General features: G+C 33.4%; 1 protein-coding gene across 3 annotated transcripts in view; it reads left to right on the forward strand.

Annotated features, from left to right (window-relative positions):
• ATRNL1 (attractin like 1) overlaps positions 1–21019 on the forward strand; it is a 774854-nt gene that overhangs the window by 276416 nt on the left and 477419 nt on the right. For all 3 annotated transcript variants that reach the window (XM_023240973.2, XM_023240974.2, XM_045040724.1), the window contains exon 22: positions 12764–12858. In XM_023240973.2, the coding sequence (XP_023096741.2) occupies positions 12764–12858 (95 nt within the window). The remainder of the gene's footprint in view (positions 1–12763; positions 12859–21019) is intronic.

Raw genomic sequence — 21019 nt, forward strand, 5'->3', positions numbered from 1 at the left:
CTGTTTAAAATGTATTTGGATGTTCGAGGTGCCTGGGTGGCTTAGTCGGTCGAGTCCAACTCTTGATTTTGGTTTAGGTCATGATCTCATGGTCATGAGATCGAGCCCCATGTCGGGCTCTGGGCTGTGTGTGGAGCTTGCTTGGATTCTCTCTCTCTCTCTCTCTCTCTCTCTCTCTCTCTGTCTCTCTCTTAACCCCTCCTCCACTCACATACTCTCAAAATAAATAAATAAACATTTAAAAAACTCATATTTGGATCCTTGATATTTTTGTCAAAGTCTAGGTGCATCCCTTTATCAAACCCTCAGGGTGGCTAAATGTATGTGTCCAATATTTTCATCATAAGCATCTTTGCTGCAAACATTTTCACCATGTAACTAATTGGCTGTAAGTCAATTTTGTTATAAAAGGCAAAATCACAAAAAATACAAGAAGGACATTAATTAAAAAGGTCATAATGAAACATGAAAATTGTTAAGAAAATTAAAAATTATTGTGAAACATAAAATATTTGAACACATTTAAAATGTATGCAGATTCATGGCGATACTGTACAAATAACAGATTTTATTTTGCTGGTTGTCCTTAAGTACTTGTTTTCAAAGTCTTTTGTTCATGCTTTTCATACTTTTTTTTTTGCTTGTTGATTTGTTTCCTCATTTAGTATCACATCTTTTTTTGCTAAAATTTTTTCCTTCATTAAGAGAGATATCAGTTTCTAAATACTGGGATGCACATTGGTAACTGGGCTTTATATTGTGTTGTGAAAGTGTTCTACACTGTTATTTGTTCTTGCTGTCTTGTCACATATCCGTTGATAGTTTTCCCATGTCCTGTGGAAATCGCAGGCTCAATGTATAGACCATTATGAGGGCTAAGATTTAAAATGGGAGCACTGAATCAATGGAGAAATGAAACGAAACTGTCACCAGGTGAGAAAACCAAAAAAAAAGAAAAGAAAAAGACTGTCAAACCAAACTGTCACCTGTTATTTTTTTTTATCTTTTATGGCAAATCTGCGTTATGGCCAATTATGCAACAAATATGATTGTGGCAAAGATGCTTACAGTGAAACTACATAGAACCAAATATATAAGATCATGAACTCATATTTATGAACAAATATGTAGTTATATATAAATATACATATGAGAATCTGTTTGATATTTTGGAAGTTTTTAGAATTCATTCAGAGCCAATATGGTGAATAAGGAAATAGAAATAACATTGATTGAATGCCTTCATTTTATGAGATGGTCTTTTCTAAGCCAAATACACACTAGCATAACTATGTTTAACCCACAGAATAATCTTATAAGATAGGCAGTTTTATATACCTAGTGCAGCATCATATTTCACTAAGGTTAGTTAACCTACATAACATAACCCAGTTGGTGAATGGGTGATTGCAGTTCACGTCTCCTCAGATACTGTGGAGAATGCTCCATTAAAAGTGAAACACAATATGAATTGATGAAAAAGCAAATAATAACGCTTCAGTTTCTTTCTCAAAATATCCAAATTAAAAATTTCTGAAACAATTCAACATTTATATAATAATTATTCTGAGCTGAAATTTGTATGAACAGTATCATCGATATACACAAGTCAAGATCACTTTCATTTGTGAACCTGATGTCTGCCTTCCTGCATCTCAGATTATATAGATATTTCTAATATACATTTTGATGATTTTTCCACTGGTTATTATCTTCTCAGAAAATACAATAGTTCATGCAGCTTTTGTTGAAAAACTAAAACAAATACTCACTATTTGCTTTTCAACGCCTCACATATGTGATGTCCTCAGAAGCTTTCTTTATAGTTCAAGATCTCTTTCAAAAGATCTTTTGTTGCAGCATTTAAATTTTTAGTCATCGTTTCCAATTAATCATTAATTTGCTGTAATATCTGACCTCTTTAAGTATTTTGTACATATTCAAGGCTTTCCTCTTGATATTCTGTTTGCATAACTCCTTTTTTTGATGCTGTGCTTTATTCATGACCTTAATTTTGTATGTAACATGTTATTAATTTTTCCCAGTGAATAGCAGCCATTTTTTTTTTTTTTTTGGTCCATGACTGCTAGTCCAGTACTGACTGAACTATCTAAAAAAATTGGCTACTGCATGTTGGAATTCAACCCTTGGTTTGCTCTAGTCATAGAAGATTAGCAAGAGAGATAGATTATTTTACATGTTTTTTTGTCCTATACCTACGAAGTGAATTAGAAATGAGATATGCCATTTTTAGACAGATATATAGCCATATAAATCTAATTACCTAATCCTTAAGTGTAAATCATTTGAAAAACATGTTAAAGATCAAAGATCAAAAGAAAAATGTCCTCTGAGCACCACTTTTAAAAATCTCCTTTTTTTTGGCCCAATTATGGTAGTAATGCATGTTCATTCTAGAAAAGAAACAAGACAAATTAAAATTGCTAATAATTCTTTTACCCAGAGAAAGTTATTGCTAACATCGCATTGGATATTTCCCCATTTATTTATGTACATAGATAAGTAAATAAAGGAAGGCATTATTCAGCCTTCCTTCCCCAAAGATGTACATATCCTAATCCCTAAAATTTATGAATATTTTACTTTAAATGGTAAACTTGAATTTGCAGATTTGATTAACTTGACAATCTTGATATGGGGAGAGCATTCTTGTGGACCCAGTGTAATTACAAGCATTCTTAGGAGAGCGAGGCAGAGGGAGATTTGACTACAGCACTGGGAGACGGAATCATGGGAAAAAAAGAGGTTGGAAAGAGGACAGAGCCATGAGCTAAGGAATGAACAATTTTTAGAAGCTGGAAAAAGCAAGGAAGTGAATTTTTTTTGAGTGCTTCCAGAACAAACCACTCCTAACTTTGTTTTACTGTGTAAGTTTCATTTGGACTTCAGACTTCCAGAACTATGAGAATAAATTCACATTAAGTCACTGAATTTGTTGTTATTTGTTACAGCAGCAGTAAGAAACTAATACACACATTTTGTGTATTTATTTCTTCTCCAAACATCAGATCACAAAGGAAATATTTCTCAAAATTATTCTTTATTATTCATTAATTTTTAATTTATCCTTATAATATCTTTATGCCATTTTTTTGCTCTCTTGTAACTATCAGTGTACCATAGTTTTCAGATAATTTTATTCTTTTTTTTTGTATTGACAGTTTAAAAATTAAATTTTATGTTTTATTTTTAACATGAAGTCTACCCTCTAAAAATAATTTAAGTGTACAACACAGTACTGGTAATTGTAGGGACAATGCTGCAGAGCAAATCTCTAGAACTTTTTTACCTTGTGTATTTGACACTTTATGTCTTTTATTTAGCCATTCTTTGCTGTCCCCCTCCTTTGGTTCCTGGCAACCACCGCGCTACTCTCTGATTTATAAGTTTGACTATTTTAGATACATTATACAAATAGAATTATGCAGTATTTATCCTCCTGTAATTGGTTTATTTCATTTAACTCCAGCAGCTTTACTTCTGGGTGTTTATCTAAAAGAATTAAAACCAGGATCTCAAAGAGATAATAGCACTCTAGTGTTCATCGCACCACTATTCAGAATAGCCAACACATAAAAACAGCTTAAATTTCCATTGACAGATGAATGGAAATCCTGAAATATGTGTCATGGATGAAACTTGAGACATATATGCAGCTTTTTAAAAAGTTCTTTTAAATTTTTAATGTGAAATAATTACAGGTTTACAAATATTTGCAAATACTTCTTTATGATCTTGACCCTTGGAAAGTGTTGGACACATATTTATAGTATTTGATGTTTTTTCATGATTAAATTCAGGTTATGCATTTTTACTAAGGATAGCACAGAAGTGATGTGTCTTTCTCAGTGAATCCTATCAGGAAGCTTATGATACCAGTTTTTGCCATCACTGATGCTGTTATCTTTGATCAGTTGTTAATCAACTTTGTACCACTTTGTTCACTCTAGAGCTACTGGTTTTTGTTTTTTCGTATTTAATGAGTAATTTATGAGGAAATTTTTTGAAATTAGGTAAATATCCTATTTCTCATTATGCTATCACCCACTATTTTTACCATACATTGACAATTCTTACCTGAAAGAATTATCATCAATGTGCTTGCCAAATGGTGATTTTCTGTTGTGTTATTTCTTCTGCGTTTATTTCTTCTGCAATAAGGAAGAGCTGTTCCTTTTCTCTCAGTTATTTGTTTATTCAGTTATTTGTTTATATCAGTATTGCCTTATGGATATGTATTTTATGGCTTATAACAAATTACTATTATTTTATAGCTGTTTCCTAGATTTGGCTATTGGGAATACTTCACATTGTCTCCTGCTTCCTTCTGGCGCGACTCCATCGTTTTCTGAGTGCTTTCTTATTTTCTTGCACTGCAAGATATTTCAGACTCACCTTGTGCTTTTCCTGCCCTTTCCCTGGAATCAACTATTTTTCCAGGAAGCCATGGTTTTTTATATTGGAGAATGGTATTTAGAAACCAAAATATGGGAGCTACATATGCTCATTTGGTTCTGGGGTGTTGTTCTTTCTTTCCTTTTTTAAAAAAGTATTTCTTAAATTAAGTCACCAAGTGTATGTGTGTATATGTGTGTGTGTGTGTGTGTGTGTGTGTGTGTGTGTGTGTGTATGTATATATATATATATACACACACACACACACACACACATATATATATATATATATATATATATATATATATATATATATACTATCTTATTTTTAAAGCTTTTATTTAAATTCCAGTTAGTTAACATACAGTGTAATACTGGTTTCAGGTGTGCAATATAGTGATTCAGCACTTCTGTACAACACCTGGTGCTCATCACAAGTGTACTCCTTAATTCCTGTCACCTATTTAACCCATCCTCCCACCCACCTCCCTTCTGGTAACTATAGTTCTCTGTAGTGAAGAGTCTGTTTCTTGGTTTGCCTCTCTTTTTTTTACTTTGGTCATGAGTTTTGTGTTTTAAATTGCACGTACAAATAAAATCATATGGTGTTTGTTTTTCTCTGAGTTCTTTAGCTTAGCATAGTACTCTAGAGAGTATTATGGAACTCCACTGTCTTGCTTTAATTGAAACTTACTGTGCCCTGAAACCTTGCTGTTCTCCAAGGGAAGATCTGAATGTTTTTTCTTTCGTAATGTTGATTAGGCATGGGAATAGTATCTGCCTTGGTCCCTTTGACATTGACAAATAATTGCTTTTCTTTACCTGTCCAAGAATTTCATCTCCTCTGGAGCAGTATTCCACCTCTCCTTGTTGCTGCCTTTCACGGAAATCTTGTGCACTCCATTTAATATTTTATCCACTTACTACATTTTCACCTGCCTCATTGTCTTTCTGTTATTATCCCTCATGACATGATTCTAGAATTCAATTTCCATATGTACTTTAATTATGTATTAGGTTTTTTGTGTTCAATTTTCAAAAAGACTTATAGGATGTAAACACTATACTCCCAGGACAGCTTTGTTACAAGCAAAATTAAGGATTTTAAAAAAGTCTGGAGATCTTAGATATTAAGCTAATTGTGTAATTGTTAATGCAGTGTGTTTTTTGTTTTGTTTTGTTTTTTGTTTTTTTGGTGGAGAGGTAGGCATAATCTACTAAAATAGCCCCCAAATAAGAGTTGTAGGTGCTTATATTTTTATATTATATCTGGCCACATGTTAAACTTATAGTTATAATTGTTTTATATTTCCTGGTAAACAGTCTGATCTTAGCCATAAAAAGATAATTTTGTTTTCTTCTTTTATTCTAACTTGAAATTGGTCATCTATTCACTGCCAGACCTTTTTGTTATGCTGCTTATTTGTATTTGTCTCTTAGTTTTAGAATGGGCAGGAGTAATTTTTTTTTCAGGAGAATAATACATAGATCATGTACTTTTAGGACATTTGCTTGCCTGAAATTTATCACTATGTTGCTTTTCTGTGTAGACAGCATGGTTGAATATACATATTCTATAAATAACTGGTCCAGTTTGTTGTCTTTTGACATATATTGTTACTTTAGAAAACTTGGCATCTTAACTTATCATCCTTTGTAAATAACTCATTTGTCTGTGTGAATGTGTGTGTATGTATAACGTGTGCACATGCCCACAGGGATGTGCCCACATGTCAGTAGTATTTTTTAAATAACAGCTTTATTGAGATATAATTCAGATACTCAACTCTTATTCTTTTTAAGGTGTACACTAAAGTGGTTTTTAGTATATTCAGAAAGTTGTGTGACCATCACCATGATCTAATTTTAGAACATTTTCACCACTCCTAAGAGAAACCCAGTACCTATTAACAGTCACTCCTCATTCTTCCTTCCCCCAAACCCTAACAAATCTTTCTATCTCTATGGATTTGTTTTCTATCTCTATGGATTGTTATTATATGTATATAATATATATTATATATATCAGAGTAAACAAATATATATATATTATATATATTATATATATTATATATATTATATATATATGTTATATATATAAATGATATTGTGGAATATGTGGCCTTTTGTGACTGGCATCTTTTATTTTTATCATATTCATTCACGTTAAACAAGGATCACTACTTCATTCCTTTTTATGGCAAAATAGTATTTCTTTGCATGGACATAATTCATTTTGATTACCATTCACCAACTGAGGGACATTTGGGTTTTCTTTTTATTTTGGGGCTGTTATGAATAATGCTGGATTCTTTTTATCTTTTATGTAAGGTATTTCAATATTTAGGTTTTAGTCTTCAACAGGTCTTTTCTATCGTATATTTAATATATATGTATATAATATGTGTATATTATTTATGCTTTTTCCAATTTGTTACGATGTCTGCTTTAACAACATTAGTCATGCATATATTCAAAATTTCTATGCCTATTATTTTTTTTGAGTGATTTTCATCTCTTCTCTGGGAGGCTTTTTCAGATTTGACCTATATGGCACTGATACAGTTTTATGTTATTTTAATTATTTTATCTTCTGATTCTATTATTCTGTTTAATTTTACCATTATTTTATTACTTTATTGTTTTATTTTACAGTTTTAATTTTTTAGCTCCTTTTTATTGTAGTCTTCATTGTTATTTCCTCCATCTGTCATTTGTTGCATTTTTTTAGATTTTCCCTTTTTTTGATGCAGACTGAATAGATATTTTAAATGACTGGACAGCTACTCATGTTAAATTATTATATATACTTAATCTATAGTGATAAAATGATGTTTTTCTCTTCTCACTATGCTAGTCAAACTAACAAAATCAAAGATGTCAACTTTTTTCTCTTTGTTTTCACTTCCTTATCTATACAGTTAGGATCATATTCACTTTAAGGCCTATCAAGTTTATACAAAAAGTGAAAGAGATATAAAGAAGAGTGACTGTTTTTGCATCTGTTTTACTCCTGTTTGTAGACTTCATTTTTAGATACAATTGGGAAATTAATTGAGAACTTCTGATTTTCCTGGAATTATCACAGATTGCTGCTTGTTAGCCAAGATATTTAAAAGCTAGCTGTATTCTTTATAGGTGTTCCAAACTTCAGGGTTCAGTCTGTGAAATCAGGATTGATTTATACAGTGTGTATGATTTCTTAAAGTTGTGAAATATATCCCTCTTGTTTTTTCAGTCCACAAAGTTTTCAGATAATTGTTTCTAATCAGTAATATATTTGAACATGCAGTATGCAGTTTATATTTTTTAATTATGAAATTTCAATTACACTTCAAAGTATAGTGCACGTGCTTTAATGTATATATATTATATATACTTTCACAGTATATATAATATCATTTGAAAGTTGTGAATGCTACTGAGGTTTAGTAAAACTTAACTCTTTGCTATATTTCTTGCAGCAATACAGGCTCCAACTCTGCTCACCTTAGTGCAGGATGAATATGGTTTATAAATATATATTATATTTATATATTTATATATAATATATTATATTATATAATAATATATTATATAATACATTATATAATATATTATATAATATATTATACAATATATTATATAATAATATATTATATAATATATAATTTATATATTATATATTTTATATTTATAAATATATGTTTATATATTTATATATATTATTTATAGATTTATATTTATATATACTTGTAAAATATATATTATATAATATATAATATTTATATATATTTATAAAACCATATATATATGTGTGTGTATATGTATATATACACACACATATATATACGGTTTGTTGATGTTTCCAGATTGCAGATGCTCTAGCACTGAGGTGGGGATGTATAGGAAGCAAAAACAGCAAACAAACCATACTCCACAAACCTAGGGAATGCACCACTGGGCCATGAGTTCTGAGCTCATTGCCTTTTACCTACCCAAGGACATCATTCTAAACTTTCTCCTCTCTCTCCTGTCTCATCAATTTTTCCCTTTCTTATAAATTTGTATTTATGCCAATCAGTATAAAAACATGCAATTTCTCCTAATTTAAAAAGTTGTTCTCCCTAAAAGACAACCTAGTGAATGGGAGAAGCGAAGTATATAAAGAACTTTTACAACTCAACACCTAAAAAGCAAATAATCTAATTTAAAAAGGGCAGAAGACATGAACAGACATTTCTATAAGGAAGACATACAGATGGCCGATAGACACATGAAATGATGCTTAACATCATTCATGAGCAGAGAAATGCCAATCAAAACCACAGTGAGATATCACCTCACACCCTTCAGAACGGCTAAAATCAACAGCACAATAAACAACAGGTGTTGTCAACGATGTAGAGAAAGGGGAACCCTCTTAACACTGTTGGTGGGAATGCAAAGTGTTAGCCAATGTGGAAAACAGTATGGAGGTTCATCAAAAAAATAAAAATAGAACTACCATATGATCCAGTAATTCCACTTCTGGGTATTTAGCCAAAGAATATGAAAACACTAATTAAAAAAAGATATATGCACTCCTATGTTTACTGCAGTATTACTTACAATAGCCAAAGTATGGAAGCAGCCCAAGTGTCCATCAATAGATGAATGGATAAAGACAATGTGGTATATGTATACACTGGAATATTAATTCAGCCATAAAAACGAAAGAAATCTTGCCTTTTGCAATAACATGAATGGATCCAGAGAGTATAATGCTAAGTGAAATAAGTCAGCCAGAGGAAGACAAATGCCATATGATTTCACTCATATATGGAATTGGAGAAAACAAAGCAAAACAAATGAACAAAGGAAAAATAAAAAGAGACTAAAAAAAAAAGGAGACAAACCAAAAACCAGACTCTTAACTATAGAGAACAAGGGGAGGTGGGTGGGGGGGATGGATGGAATAGGTTAAGGGCATTAACAGTACACTTAACTTGGGGAGCACTGAGAATGTGTAGAACTTTTGAATCACTGTATTGTACACCTGAAACTAATTTAACACTGTATGTTAACTATATTGGGTTAAAAAAAAAAAGTAATTCTCTCACCTCTCTTGTTCACACTTAGCCCTCCTGCTAGTTCGTCATTACTCTGTATCTATTAATAATGCAATAAATTGAGTTGATTCATAATCAAACAGGACTTCCTTTTTTTCACTTAAAAATATATATTAAAATAAAAATAAACCTGAAGGAAAGAATTACCAGAATGCAGCCCTTTGCATAGTAGTTCAAGAATAAGGGAAGGGCAAGGAAGGGAAAGAAAGGGAAGGGGACTTCTTATTTTGTATACCATAATGAAGTGGTTCATTAAAGCAATATAAAAACTTCTTTTCAGATTATGTACATTTGCATAAACGTGGTACACATTTTAAATGTTAGTGTTTTATGTCCTGTACTGTATTTAGGTAAGAATTTCAGAGTAAATTTCAGCATTAAGATACGTGTTTTAAGTGCCAGGTAATTACTCATTTGTAACCCCCCCCTAAAAATATACCAGCAAAATGACTAAAACTGGTGGGGGTAGAAGTAGGTCATCTCCTAGTTAAGTAGAAAATTGCACACTTGGTTTCTGGAAGACTTTGGTTTAAGCAGCTTTAAAAGGAAACATTTTGGGAGCACCTAGGTGGCTCAGTCGGTTAAGTGTCCGAGTCTTGATCTCAGCTCAGGTCTTGATCTCAGGGTCGTGAGTTCAAGTTCTGTCTTGGGCTCTGTGCTGGGCATGAAGCCTACTTAAAAATTTTTTTAAAAAATTAGTAATTATCATTCACTGATAGGTACTCTTATTAGTCACTTGAATTGAGTGATACTCCTACTAGGTTCGTTCCAGGATTCAGACTTATTTTTTTAGCCCAGCTGACATTAGGAATGATCATTACCATATATAATATACATTATACTTGCCTTGTACTTCCAACTCCAATAAATGAGAATAGTAAAATCAAAGTTGAATGCCTGGCAAAGAATTCGATTGGACACGATTGTGGCACAGGCTAGAGTCTATAAAAGCAGAAGAAAGTCTGTGCGCTTGGGGCATTTAAGCCTCTGCTTATAGCTACGTAGGTGTCCAGTGCCCCAATCCTTACTTCCAAGGAGTTATCTACTCTTGACTTCTCAATACTTAGTTTCAAGGCCTCCCCCCCCAAAAAATTACACACACACACACACACACACACACACACACACACACACACGTGCATAATTATGCAAATTCTTGAAATTAGTTTTGAAGTGTTTACATTTCCTCAGTCGTATTTTTCCTTCATTTTGAATAGATATTACCTGTCCTCAATATTGCAGTTCTCTCAGCCCCTGCCCACTGCAACTGACCGGGGTGAACACTATTCTCTTTTTTAAACAAAAAGACACTAAGTTCTGGTTTTATTCCTATCTCATAGCTTGCTCTCTCAGCCTCCTTTGTTGGCTCCTCCTGAGGATCTGATTAGTTGCATTGGTGTGCCTCAGGGCTTATCCCTTGCAATTCTGCTCTTTAACTGTTGATTTCCTGGCTTCATTGTATCAAATCTCATCTAAAATATTGATGATTTCCAACTTGTCCTCTCTGAAACAAACTGTTGAGCTCAATTCAGCTGATCACTTAGAAATTCAGTAAGTATCTCAACCTTCCCATTTTCAAAACTAAGCTCATATTTTTCCTCCGACTCCCCCAAAATAAAACCTAGTCTTCTTACTCGTCTCAGTTAATGCTCTCATTTTGTATGCTCTTGGATCAAAAAACTTTACCTTTCTTTTTTTCAAATGCTACCTCTGATTATTCAACTAAACCTGTGTGTTGTACCTACCAAATACATTCCTAGTGACTGACCTCTTCTTGTGACCTCCACTGCTGTCACCCTCGCCACCATCACTTCTTGGCTGCGTCTTGCCACAGCTTCTTTACAAGAATCCTAATTAAGGCTTCTGGGGTTTGTTGTTGTTATTGTTAGGTTTTTGTATTTATTTCCTGTGTCTGGATTGTATTTCCGTCAGTAAACTCCATGGCTTATATTCCTACTATCTTCGATCTTTAAGTGTTCCTTCTCAAAATTGCAACCATACCCCTACCCGAACAGCAATTTCTTTCCTTTGTGCTAGTTTGTTTTTCTTGCAAACACTCATTGGCATCTGTTATACTATATACTTAGGTTATTTACTGACTTCTAATGTCCATCCAATAAAATATGTAAGTTTCACGAGGGCAGAAATTTTTATTTATTGTTGTGTTCCCTGTGCCTAGAACACACTGGCCTATTGAATTTGCTGCTATAGTTTCTGGCAGTCAGGTGAAAATTGGAAATATGACCTTTTGCATAATTCTCATTATCTCATATAAATTCTGAGAAGGACGAAGGGTTGCCTTACAGTAAATTGTACAGGAAATACATGAGGTGGACCTTATAAAGTGTATAGTAAACAACATGAAGAATGATGCCTTGATAATTTTAACAATAATTTCAGCGATATTATACCTGTCTTTACTTTTTATTTTAATAGTGTGTAATGGCTGAGGGCATAACGTGAAAGATATATATCCAGAACATAGAAGTCATCTGTAAAATAATTTGAAATGTTTTCGTAAAGGTGGCAGTTTAACATTAATGAGTAATTCTTTACTCCTATATAGCCTATGAAGCTACTCATGATATATATTAGAACATTCAAATGTTTCACCTTGGTTTCAACATTATATATGAACAAAATTAATAATTATTTACTCCGATATCTTTTTGTCAATTGTTAATGAGTCAGTTCTGTAGAATGATGTTTATCATAGGGACATTTTAAAAATGCTAAAGATAAAAATTACCATAATAATAAAGGAACAAATAAATGCATTTTAGTATGTGATGAAATATTATTTATCATTTAAAGTTCATGTTTTCAAAAAATTTTGACTTTCTGAAAGTAGGGTACCAAAATGTCTTCCTGTCTGTTTTTCTATCTATAAAATTTTAAATGGAATAAAATGCACCAAAATGTTGCCTGTATTTTTCTCTAGTTGTAAGGTTATGGTTGACTTTTAGTTTATTTTTTACTTTTGTGTAGTTTCCAGAATGTCTGTTGTGTTTGTAGAACTTTTGTAATGACAACAGAAGTAATACATATAATTTTTAAGGAATTAGGACTTCTTCCATATCTGTATTTTGCTTTTTGTTGCTCGATGACAAATAATTATATTTTGTCAATCTTGAGTGGGCCACTAATAATTAATGAGAATAATTTTTAATACTGATATGCCGTATGTTTTCCCCTAACTTTTGTTTATCAAGTAGTTGGTACAAGTGCGTATCAGGATTGTATTTTTTTCCCCACAGACAGCCTTTTGATTGACTATCAGTTTACCTTCAGCTTATTACAGGAAGATGATCGCCACCATACTGCCATAAACTTCATAGCGAACCCAGAACAGGTGAGAAAATAATTTAACTTTTATAATTATTAAATTACTATCTAGGGCTATAAATTTTTTGTCATTTTTATTGTAATTTTAACTGCTTCTCAGAATTATCTTACTACAGGGCTTTTGAAGAAAGACTTATCCTGTTAATTTTTTCTTTTCATAAAACTTACGTATCCTTGTAATCTAGGGAGTTTAATATTTCAGCTTCTGCAAAGTCCTACAATTTAAATTATACATTTTTATTATTTTTTTCAGTCTTACAGCAGTGTTTGTGCATGTAATTATGCTCTCAAACTCAGGGTAGCCTTCTTTGAAAATAAAGCCCAGACATTAAAAACATGTTATATTAAATATGTTCCTTTTCTTATAAATCTACTGGTTTATCTAAGTTAGATGCATACTGGCTTCATTTTTATCATTTTTATTGAGATGCAGTTGACATACTACATTGTATAAGTTTAAAGTGTATAATATGTTGCTTTGATACCTTTATATAGTGCAATATTACCATAATAGCATTAGCTAACACCTCTATTATGTTACATAATTATCATTTCTTTTTTTGTGGTGGGACTAATTCAAATTTAATTTTAGTAACTTTGAAGTATATTATATTGTCCGTAATAACTATGCAGTGCATTTGATCTCCAGGACTTACTCATCTACTGGTTATAAGTTTTTATCCTTAAACAACATCTGCCCAATTTCCCCAAGCCCTAGCCCCAAGGGGTTTTATGAGTTTGACTTTTCTAGATTACACATATAAATGATATTCTTACAAGTATTTGTCTTTCTCTGTTGGACTTATCTCACTTAGCATAATGGAGTACTTGTTTTTTCAATCAATTTACTGCATCAGTGTTATAATTTTAAAACTTGATGAAGTTTAACTTTATGAAAGAATAATCATCGGTAATCACAGGAAAAGGCTCTAAGTTTGTTTGAAAGTAACACATACATTCCCATCCATCTGAGACCTAATATAGTTAAAAAGTCAAAGGAATGGGAATATCAGCCATTTGGTTCATTTTAGTGGAGTTTTCGTTCTTTTGAAACTGAAATAACTCTTTCAAATGAAGATGTTAGAAAAGTGAAGATGTTGGTGAAATATTTGAATCATTCTTTTTTATTTCATGTGGTTAGAACATTAACATGAGATCTACTCTCCTAAAAGTTTTTAAGAGTTCACGTACAGTAATGTAAACTATAGATGCTATGTTGTACAGAAGTAGAACGTATTCTTCTTCCATAACTGAAACTTTCATCTGTTGAATAGTAATTCCTTATTCCCCCACCCACCCTTCCACCCCACCTCAGGCAATCACCAGTCTCTTCTCTGTATCTCTAAGATCAGGGTTTGGTTTTGTTTTGTTTAGATCACACATATAAGTGAGATCTTACGCTATTTGTCTTTCTCTGACTTATTTCATCTAGCATAATACTCTCCAGGTCCATTCATGATGCAAATAGCAAAATATTTTTTATCGCAAAATACTATTCTCTCGTGTATTTATAGCACAACTTTTTTGTCCATTCATCCATTGATGGACACTTATATACATTCCATAAATTGGGTATTATAAATCATACTGCAATGAAGATGGGGTACTTTTTTTGTTTTTCTTTTTTTTTTAATTTCCTTTAGATAAATTTTTGTTTTCTTTTTAGATAAATACTCAAAAGTGGAATTGATGGATCATATGGTAGTTTTATTTTTAATGTTTTCAGGAACTTCCATATTCTTTTCCATAGTGTCTGCACTAATTTACATTTGCACCAACAGTGCATAAGAGTCTCCTTTTTGCCACAACCTTGCCAACACTTGTTATTTCTTGTCTTCTTGGTAATAGTCATTTGAACCAGTATGAGATGACATCTCATTATGGTTTTGATTAGCATTTCTGTGATAAATAGTGATGTTGGGCACCTTCTGTGGTCATCAGTATGTCTTCATTAGAATAAGTCACAGGAATAAAAGGTACAACAGGGGGAATACAGTCAATGACATTGTAATAATGTTGTATGGTGACAGATGGTAGCCGCACTTGTGGTTAGCATAGAGATGATGAAACAGTATATGCACGTTTATACACAGACACTAATGTAACATTGTTTGTCAGCTATACCCCCAAAATTTTTTAAAAGTCTATTCAGTTCCTGTGTCCATTTTCATTTTTATTTAAATTCCAATTAGTTAACATACAGTGTAATGTTAGTTTCAGACTTGAATTTAGCAATTCATCACTCAAATACAACGCCCAGTGCTCATGACAATAAGTGCCCTCTTTAATACCCACCACCATTTAAGCCATCCCCCTACCCACCTCCCCTACAGCAACCCTCAGATTGTTCTCCATAATTAAGAGTCTGTTTTCTGGTTTGCCTCTCTCTCTTCTCCCCTCCATGTTTATCTGTTTTGTTTTCAAATTCCACATGAGTGAAATCATATGGTGTTTGTCTTTCTCTGAGTTATTTTATTTTGCATAATACACTATAGCTCCATCCATGTTGTTGCAAATGGCAAGATTTCATTCTTTTTGATGACTGAGTGATATTTCATTGTATAGGTATACCACATCTACCTTATCCCTTCATCAGTCAGTGGACATCTAGGCTTTTCCATACTTTGGCTATTATTGATAATGCTGCTATAAACATCAGGGTTCATGTATCCCTTTGAATCGGAATTTTTGTATCCTTTTGGTAAATACCTAGTAGTGCAATTGCTCGATCATAAGGTAGTTCTATTTTTAACTTTTTGAGAAACCTCCATCCTGTTTTCCAGAGTGGCTGTATCAGTTTGAATTCCTACCAAGATTGTAAGAGTTCCCGTTTCTCTGGAGCCTCACAAACATCTGTTCTTTCCTGTGTTGTTAATGTTAGCCATTCTGACAGGTGTGAGGAGGTATCTCATCATGGTTTTGACTTGTATTTCCCTGATGGTGAATGATGCTGAGCATTTTTTTGGGTGTCTGTTGGTCATCTATGTCTTCTTTGGAAAAATGTCTAATCATTTGGATTATTAATTTTGGAGTGTCGACTCTGATAAGTTCTTTATAAGTTTTGGATTCTAATCCTTTATCAGATGTGTCATTTCCAAATATCTTCTCCCATTGCAGTAGGTTGCCTTTTAGTTTTGTTGATTCTTTCCTTTGCTGTGCGGAAGCTTTTTATCTTGATGAAGTCCCAATAGTTTGTTTTTGCTTTTGTTTCCCTTTCGTAAGGAGACATATCTAGTAAAAGTTGCTAGTGCTGATGTCAAAGAGAATACTTCCTGTGCTCTCCTCTAGGATTGTGATAGTTCCCTGTCTCAGATTTAGGTCTTTTATCCATTTTGAACTTATTTTTGTATATGGTGTAGAAAAGTGGTCCAATTTCGTTCTTCTGCATGTGACCATCCTATCCAGTTTTCCCTTCACCATTTGCTGAAGAGATTTTTTCCATTGGATAATCTTTCCTGCTTTGTCGAAGAATAGTTGACCATATACGTGTGAGTTCATTTCTGAGTTTTCTATTTTGTTTCATTTATCTGTGTTTCTGTTTTTGTGCCAGTACCATACTGTCTTGATGATTACAGCTTTGTAATATAACTTGAAGTGTGGAATTGTGATGCCTCCAGCTTTGCTTTGCTTTTTCAAAATTTTTAGGGGTCTTTGTGGTTCCATACACATTTTAGGATTGTTCTAGTTCTGTGAAAAACGCTGGTGGCATTTTGATAAGGATTGCATTAAATGTGTATACTGGTTTGGGTAGTATAGACGTTTCAACAACAATTGTTCTTCTAATCCATCAGCATGGAGTGTGTCTCCATTTCTTTGTGTCATCTTTAGTTTCTTTCATAAGTGTTCTATAGTTTTTGGAGTACAAACCTTTTACTTCTTTGCTTAGGTTTATTCCTAGGTATTTTATGGTTTTGGTGCATTTGTAAATGGGATCAATTCCTTGATTTCTCTTTCTGCTTGCTTCCTTATTGATGTATAGAAATACAACAGATTTCTGTATATTGATTTTGTATCCTGCAACTTTACTGAATTTATCAGTTCTAGCAATTTTTTTGGTGGAATCTTACAGGCTTTCTATGTACAGTATCATGTCATCTGCCAATTGTGAGTTTTACTTCTTCCTTGCTGATTTGGGTAACTTTTAATTCTTTGTTGTCTGATTGCTGTGGCTAGGACTTTGAGTTCTTTGTTAAAAAAGAGTGGTGAGATGTACCTATGTCTTGTTCCTGACTGTAGAGGAAAAGGCCTCAGTTTTTCTCCATTGAGGAGGATATTAGCTGTGGATTTTTCATATGTAGCCTTTATTATGTTGAGGTATATTCCATTTAAACATACTTTTTGAGGGCTTTTTATAATGAATGGATATTATACTTCGTCAAATGTTTTTTTCTGCATCTATTGAAATAATCATATGATTTTTATCCTTTGCTTTATTAATGTATTGTATCACATTGATTGATTTGCAAATATTCAACCACCCTTGAAACCCAGGAGTAAATCCCATGTTATCATGGTGAATGATTGTTTGAATGTATTGTTGGATTCAGTTTTCTAGTATTTTATTGAGATTTTTTGCATCTCTGTTCATTAGAGATATTGGCCTGTTGTTCTCTCTTTTGTCTTTATCTGGTTTTGGTATCAGGGTAATGCTGGCCTCATAAAATGAATTTGGAAGGTTTTCCTCCTTTTCTATTTTTTGGAATATTTTTTGAAGAGTAGGTATTAACTCTTTTAAGTGTTTAGTAGACTTCACCATCTGTTCTTGGACTTTTATTTGATGGGAGGTATTTGATTACTGACTTAGTTTCTTTGCTGATTGTTGGTCTCTTCACATTTTCTATTCCTTTCTGCTTGAGTTTTGATAGTTTATATGTTTCTGGATTTTATCAGTTTCTTAGTTTGTCCAATTTGTTTTTCATATTATTATCTTATAATTGTTTGAATTTCTGTGGTGTTGGTTGTTATTTCTTTTCTCTCATTTGTGATTTATTTATTTGGGTTTTTTTCTCTTTTCTTTTTGATATATCTCACTAGGGATTTACCAATTTTATTAATTCTTTCAAAGAACCAGCTCCTAGTTTCATGGATATGTTCTATTGGTTTTTAGTTTCTATATCATTTATTTCTGCTCTAATCTTTATTATTTCCCTTCTGCTGCTGCTTCACCTTCATTTGTGCCTTTTCTGCCTCCTTTAGGTATAAGGTTAGGTTTTTTATTTGAGATTTTACTTTCTCCTTGAGGTAGGCCTGTATTGCTATAGACTTACCTCTTAGGACCACTTTTGCTGCATTCCAAAGGTTTTAGACCATTCTGTTTTCATTTTCATTTGTTTCCATGTATTTTAAAACTTCTCCTTTGATTTCTTCTTTGACCCATTCATTGTTTGGTAGCATGTTGTTTAATCTCCATGTATTTGTGCTTTTTTTCAATTTTTTTCTTAGGGTTGACTTCTAGCTTCATAGCATTATGTTCAGGAAAGATACATGGTATGATTTCAGTCTTTTTATATTTGTTGAGGCCTGTGTATGTGATCTATTCTGGAGAATGTTCCATGTGCACTTGAAAAGAATGTATGTTTTGTTGTTTTATGATGGAATGTTCTGTTTTGTGTGTCATTCGAAGCCATTTTTTCCTTGTTGATTTTCTGTTTAGATGATTTGTCCATTGGTATAAGTGGGGTGTTAAAGTCCCATAATATTATTGTATTATTATATACTATTTCCTTTATATTTGTTATTAATAGTTTTTTTAATATTTGGGTGCTTTCATGTTGGGTGCATAAATATTTAAAGTTGTTATATTTTCTTGTTGGATTCTCCTCTTTATGGTTGTATGGTGTCCTTCATTGTCTCTTGTTACAGTCTTTGTTGTAATGTCTAGTTTGTGCAATATAAGTATTGCTACTCTGGCTTTCCTTTGACACCTTCTTCCGTGATAAATGTTTCTCCAACCCCTCACTTTAAATCTGCATGTGTCTTTAGGTCTAAAATTAGTCCCCTCTAGGCAGCAGAATGAATAAAAAAATAATATCCATCAATATCTTTTCCATTTACATTCAAAATGATTATTCACAGAAATGTATTTATTGCCATTTTATTACTTTTTTCGTTGTTGTTTCTGGAGATTTTCTCTAACTCTTTCTTGTCTTTGTCACTCTTGGTCTTTCCTTTCCATTCATAGAGGCCCCTTTAATATTTCTTGCAGGGCTTGTTTAGTGGTTACTAACTCCTTTAGTTTTCATCTTGGAAACTCCTTATCTTTTCTTCTATTTTAAGTGAAAGCCTTACGACCTAGAGAATTCTTGCCTGTAGATTTCTCCCATTCAGCACTTTGAACATATCATGCCACTCCCTTCTGTCTTGCCAAGTTTCTGTTGAGAAATTTCCAGCCAGCCTTATGGATCTTCCCTTCTAAGTTAAGGACGTCTTTTGTCTTGCTGCTGTTAAGATTTTTATTTATCACTATATTTTGTAAAATTAATTACAGTATGTCTTGTATGTCTTGTACGGCCTGCTTTTGTTGATTTTTATGGAAGTTCTCTGTGCTTCCTGGATCTGGATGTCTGTTTCCTTCCTCAGATTAGGGAAGTTTGAGCAATTATTTCTTCAAGTAACTTTTCTGCCCCCCTTTTCTCTCTCTTCTTGTTTGGAACTTATGTAACACTAATGTTAATATGTTTGATGCAGTTACTGAGTTCCTTAAGTCTACTTTCATGTTGCATACTTCTTTCTTTTGTTCAGCTGCATTTTCTAATATTTTGTCTTCTAGGTCACTAAACATTCTTCTGTTTCTTCCAATCTGCTATTCATTGCATCAAGCCTGTTACCAATCTCTCCATCTCAGATTGATTCTTTTTTTTAACTCTTTTATCTCTGTGGTAAGGGTCTCACTAATGTCTTCTATACTTTTCTCAATCCCAATGAGTGTCCTTATGATTATTGCTTTAAAGTTTCCATCAAGCATGTTACTTATACCTGTTTCACTTGGATCTCTGCCCATGACCTTATCTTGTTTTTTCATTTGCGATGAATTCCTCCATCTTGGCATTTTGTATAAGTCTCTGCCTTCTTCTCTGTGTTAGAAAGACAGTTAGGTCTCTTCCTCCTTAAAGTAATGGCTTATGAATAACAGGTCATGTAGTGTCCAGAGTGTGAGGCTTCAGGAAGTTTTTCTGATGTGTGCTGAATGTGCTCTGCTATTGTGTTTTGGCTGTTATATCCTTTAGGCCAGTCGTTTTTGTAGAGGCTCTTGTTGCCTGCTGTGGAAAGTATTTGGTCCCTGGTCTGAATGTGGCAAGTTTTAGCTAGGTGAAATGAGACCTGACACCATCTCCACCAGAACTGAGGCCCTGCAGAACTCTAATCAGGAGACATGGTGTGGGTAGGGGGTTTGTGCTGGTCTTCGAGAAGGGGCCTGCTTCACTGGGACTGAGGCAAGCTTGACTGAGAAGGTCAGTCCTGTCAGAGTGTAGGAGTGTGGGACTTGGTATAAGCAAGTTAGACAGCCAGGGTGGGTGCTTCCCTCAGGTTGCTCTGTGATTCTGCTGAGGGGCAATGAAGGGAAATGGCCAGTTCCTTTGTTCCTGGAGAAGTGTCTCCATAAACACTGCCTGTTAGAGATGAGATCCATGAAGACAGAATAATCCTCCTGCTGTATTCCCCAGGTGTTCTTCAGATCACTGTTTCTATGCTGACTTTCCCTGGATTGTTTGCCTGCTTTCTCTCAAGGAGCAGCCCAGTGGCCTTTGGGCCCATCCCCACCAAGCCCAGTGACCTTTAAAACTCTAGACTTTAAGCCCCAGTAGTTGCAAGAACTCATGTAATTCAGCCTCTCTCATTTTCCAAGGCAATAGCTTTGTAGAAATGTTCTCCTTGTGTGTTCTCCTGCATGCTCCTCTCTCTCTCTCACTCTTCTCCATGACCACAGCTTCCTCCCCTCTATAGCACCTGCTATCCCTTTCTCCCCTAAACCACGTCTCCACACTTCCTACTTTCTTTGATGTGACCTCTTCTCTCCCTTTTGTTGGGACGTTTGTTATGTCAGTCTTCAGGTTGATTTCTGGGCTATTTATGATGATTTGATAGTTATCTAGTTGTGTTCATGGGAAGAAACAAGCCTAGGGTCCTCCTATCTGACATCATTTTCCTACGTAGTCTCTTTAATCTAC

This window comes from Felis catus, chromosome D2, assembly GCF_018350175.1.
Source record: "Felis catus isolate Fca126 chromosome D2, F.catus_Fca126_mat1.0, whole genome shotgun sequence".
NCBI classification, from domain to species: Eukaryota; Metazoa; Chordata; class Mammalia; order Carnivora; family Felidae; genus Felis; species Felis catus.